We start from the raw sequence: 5,215 nt of genomic DNA, 5'->3' as shown, positions 1-5,215 counted from the left end.
ATTCAAGGCCATATTTTGACTCTCATAGACTTGTTTTCATTTCCTTCAGCTTCAGCTAAATTTGCATATGAGCAATTAATGTTCTTTTCCAGAGTCTGCCCTGGCCTTGTTTTGGCTGATGATATGGAACTTTTCCACCATTTCATTCCACAAATGTAGTTAATTTGATTTCTGTGTATTCCATCTGGTGAGGTCCATTTGTATAGTCGTCTTTTAAAAAAAGGTAGTTATAATAAAGAAGTCATTGGTTTTGCAAAATTCTATCATACAATCTCCAACACCATTCCTCTCACCAACATCCTATTTTCCAACCACTGATCCTTCCTCCGTTTCCAACCTTTGTATTCTAATCGCCAGTAATAATCAACACACATACTGATTGCATGTTTGATCAATTTCAGACTAAAGAAGTTAGTAGAACTCTTCAATTTCATCATCACAGGCTTTAGTGGTTGGTGCCTAAATTTGAATAATGGTGGTATTAACTGTTCTCCCTTATATACATATAGATATTATTCTATCACAGACAGCATTGTACTTCATGACTGATCTTGATATGGTCTTTTTGATAATGAATTAAATGTCATTCCTTGTCACTTTGTGATTTCCAGCATAGTAAACCATGCGATTGTCAGATTCAAAATGGTCAACACCAGTCCATTTCAGTTCACTATTGTTTAGGATATCACTGTTTATGTGTTCAATTTCAATTTTGACAATTTCCAGTTTTCCTAGATTCACACTTCGTATATTCCATATCCTGCTTAATGGATCTTATTCAGGTGTTTCTCTTCATTTTGAGTCGTGCACAATCAGCAAATGAAGGTCCCAAGGGCCGTACTCCATTCGTGTCACCACACACAACAACTCTACTTTGAGGAGGCAGCTATTCCCCAGTCGCTTTCTGAGTACCTTCCAACCTGATGAAAGAATCCTTCGGCACTATAGCTCACTATAATCTGGTGTTCTTCATTATGTTTCAGTAATCATTAATCTGATGCTGACAGTGTTCCACTACTCTTCATAAGGTTTTCAGTGACTAAATAGTCATAAGTAGCCTGTCTCTACTTCTTCCTAGTCTGTCTTCGTTTGGAAGCTTTGAGACAGGTATTTGAAATACAAGTGGGGTCACCCAAAGTAGACAGGTTTCAGCTGAGCTTCCTGGACAGCAACACACACAAGCCACCACAGTAAGACAAACTTAGAGACAAGTGCTGCTAGGTGGGATCATTCTCCCTAATATAGGACAAAGAATGGGAGGGTTCTTTTGAACTGTAGATTGACAACAAAGTTGTAAGATTTATAAATAGACAACCGGGTATATCAATGGCTACAACGATCTCCTATGGAATTCATGGAAAAATACATAATTTTAATTTATCTGCCAATTAATCCAAATAATATTTCCCCATTTTAAAAAGAGTTACTAAAATTTAGAAAGAGAAAAAAATAAAAACAAACTTACCTAATTTGTGATGTATTTTCTTTTCTGCTATCACTTTAGATCTTTTTACTCTTGAGTCATCTGCAAAAAGATAATGTCATAAAGAAATGACTACTAATTCAGTAATGAGTTAAAGCATATAAACCGGTCAATTTCAGTGCAAACATTTTAAATAAAATTTGATCTGTCTATACACTTAATTAAGGAGCTGTGGTAGTGGAGTGATTACAAGTAGGGCTGCTAAGCACATGCACAGTAGTAGCTTGAAACTACCAATGCTCCCCTGGGAGAAAGTTGAGGTCACCTGATTCTGTAAAGATTTACAGCCTCGGAAACCATATACATATACAGGGTCTCAATGAGTCTGAACCTGCTCTCTGGTATATAATCACCACCGCTATACACTTTATTAGAGTCCTGGCATGATGTTGCGGGTTAATGCACTAGACTACAAGGTCAGCTGGAATCACAAAGTTGGAGGATCAAAATCATCAGCCGCTCCTTGGAAACTGTACACAGAGTCGCTATGGGTCAGAACCGACTTGAGAGCACTTAACAACAACAATACAAATTATTACCACTTCATAATGAATTAAATATAAACAAAATCTTTCCAGACTTTGCTACATAATAAAATATCTAAAGAGCATAAATTATTAAAAATAATTTTTTTAAATGTATTAAAAAAGTTCTTTATTGCTCATGAAATAAGTCACAGGAGTGAATCAAAATGTAGGATATGATAATTGTTGGCTAATATTGCTATTTACATAGTCCTGGAATTACACTGTAGCATAAGCACTGGACAGTTAATTGCAAAGTCAGTGTTTCAAAACCAGCAGCTGCTCCTATGAAACCCTATGCAGGGTTGCTATGAGTCGGAACTGACTTGATGCCATATAACAACAATAACAAAATACTAATAACATAATCTGTACTCTGTTGTTGTTGTTAAGTGCTGTTGAGTTGGAGCCACACCATATCTGCTCATTTCTCCTTAAAGAACTACAACAGTACAACTGTTCTAAATTTAGCAGTATGCCAATTAAGTCTGGGGTTCAAAATGGAAGACAGTCTATAGATAGTTGCCATTGAATCTTTTCCCTTCTGTGAACAAGTGTTATTGATCAACAAGAGACAAAATCTAATGTCCTTCTCATTAAATCTGCTCTTGGTAACTTTCTTTAATAACAGAATACTGCAGAAATGACATTTGTGGCTTCAAAGGCTAAATCCTAAAATGATTTGCAGCTTATATCTTAGAATCACATTCTGAAATGATGTCATTATACAAGAAGATTAATGACTCTAAGATTGCCACGCAGTAAAGAAATACATGCTAACCACATAGAAAGGCTATGTGGACAAAAACAGATGCTAGGCCACCCCATAACTGTTTCAGTCACCTTAAAGGAATATCAAATATGTAAGTAAAAGAGTCACCTAAAAGTACTATCTTAGAAGAAACTTCAGTGATCATAAATTCAAATGTCTCTGTCCGGAATAGGAGAATTGGGAGGAAAATAAGAAGCAGCCATTAAGGTATGGAGCTCCATTATTGTTGAAATCTATTCTTCCTCGAGCTTTTTGAAGACTCCTCGTATACTAGAAATCATGATACTATACACTTTACATGGATGAATTGTATGTATGGTATGTATATTATACCTCAATAAAAATTTAACACCTCCCCCGCAAAAAGAATACCAAATGCAATATTACTAAAGTAAGTAGAGGTCTAAATTCTGGTAGTCGTCTTCTGAAATGTCACAGTCTTGAAAACTCTATGGAGCAGTTGTACTCTGTACACATGGGGTTACTATGAATCAACTTGATGCCAGCAACATGTCACTGCTTGAAAACTTTCCCACAGCAATGAACCTTACCAGCCATTGGTGGGTTCAGAGATGGAATGAAGCAAATAAGTGAATATACTGAAAAAATGGGAGACAGGTTTCTCAATATTGCAGAACAGGTTTTAAAAAAATGGAAAAGAAGAAGTTTAGAGCATCAGACTGCAATTGGAGTTATTCACATTTACTCATGGTTTCTTAATATAGACTTAAAGGTAGATATAAACACTTGTGTATGCACGGTACACATATGAGGGGGCTTCTAAAAGGTCATGAAAAAATAGAATTAACAGATAATGGAAGTGATGGGGCTTGATAGCAGCTAGGGTTGAGGTGCAGTGAAGTTCGCCGTCAGCCATATTACAGAATACCAGGCAAAGCAGATCAAGGGCAGAGCTCCAAAACTTGGAACCACATAGCTAAGAATATTTTAAAAGTTTGAAGGCTTATAGCTACTGGAACTTGAAGTAAGAAATTGTGTACTTTTGAATCTGCCGGGCACAGAGGCAGGATGAGACCAAAGGACAAGACCAAGCGAAGGAGCAGAAACACCACAGAAAAATGCCGCGGGAACTTTGGAACAAAGGTAGACAATACACTTTGTCAGTTTTGCTTTGTTCTGATTTTCATTTCCTTTTTTTTTTTTTTTTGTGGTATCTGGTCATTGGAACCCCCACTGTTTGCGCACCTCCATCCTGGTACCCATTCCAAAGAGAGGTGACCTAACAGAATGTGGAAATCATTGGACAATCTCTTTTTATTTTTTCTTCTCTCCCTCCTCTCCCTTTTCTGTGATTAGAGACTTCAGTATTCAGTCTAGTTTTTGATTTTATTTTTTTTTCCCCCCACTGGTGCTGTTTTGATGTTTTAGACTTCCCCTTCTACCTCTGGGGGACTCTTTCTCTCTCGACATTACCCAAGAAGAGTAAGCAACTGCTGCCATATAGTCAAACTACAATCACACTCTATAAAACACCAAAACCCAGGCAAGAACCAATATGAACTGCCATACATGAGGGAAGCAGAAACACATGTGAAAGTTACTCTGAGTTAAGCAATAAGAAGTATGAAAAGGGAAGCCCACATCCTGATCATATCTGCCTGGAGGTAATCAAAAAGCATAAAAAATATCAAAACACACACTCATTTAACTATAAAGGTCACAGATAAACACTAAACATGTACAAGAAGCAAAAGCAGATAACCACATCAACACTGTCCAGAAAAAAGATAAAATGTCTGAGACAAATGACCTAGAGGTAGACCTAGACTCCATTCTGGTAGGAGCGCAGGCATTGGAAATGCCTGAGAAGGTAATCAGAAAGCTGATTATCAAATGTTTCAAAACATTTTACAATGGAGTTGAGAAAAATAAGTAAGAAGTCAGGGAAGTGCTACAGGAACAATCAAATAGGATAGATACAGCATTGGAAACAATTCAAAACCTACAGAAAGAGGTCCAAATGATCAATAATAGAATATCAGAAATAGACAATACATTGAAAGGGCAAAGGAGTAGAATAGAAGAGATGGAAGGCAGAACCAGTGAGCTGGAAGACAAATCTCTCAATACCACTAAGATAGAAGGGCAAACAGAAAAAAGTATAAAATAATCTGAAGAAGATCTAAGATTCACGTTGGACAACATGAAGAGGAATAACTTAAGAATTATCAGCATTCCAGAACAAAAAGAATCACACGAGTCCACAAAGGACACAGTTGAAGAACTGCTGGAAGACAATTTCTCTAACATCCTGAAAAGTGAAAATATAAACATTAAAGAAGCTCAATAAACCCCAGGAAGGATAAAATCAAAAAGAAAATCACCGAAACATATCATAATCAAGCTCCCCATAACCAAAGAAAGGGAGACACTCCTGAAAACAGCTAGGGAAAACAAAAGTGTCACATACAAAGG

At 36.7% G+C, this 5,215-nt stretch overlaps 1 protein-coding gene across 1 annotated transcript in view; it reads right to left on the bottom strand.

Annotated features, from left to right (window-relative positions):
• Positions 1-5,215, bottom strand: part of CENPC (centromere protein C) — a 167,360-nt gene that overhangs the window by 66,341 nt on the left and 95,804 nt on the right. Inside the window, exon 13 of the mRNA XM_006874819.1 lies at positions 1,466-1,525. Within this exon, the coding sequence (XP_006874881.1) occupies positions 1,466-1,525 (60 nt within the window). The remainder of the gene's footprint in view (positions 1-1,465; positions 1,526-5,215) is intronic.

The sequence above is a fragment of the Chrysochloris asiatica genome, unplaced genomic scaffold (genome assembly GCF_000296735.1).
Source record: "Chrysochloris asiatica unplaced genomic scaffold, ChrAsi1.0 scaffold00303, whole genome shotgun sequence".
NCBI classification, from domain to species: domain Eukaryota; kingdom Metazoa; phylum Chordata; class Mammalia; order Afrosoricida; family Chrysochloridae; genus Chrysochloris; species Chrysochloris asiatica.
This window is presented reverse-complemented; position numbering and strand designations above follow the sequence as displayed.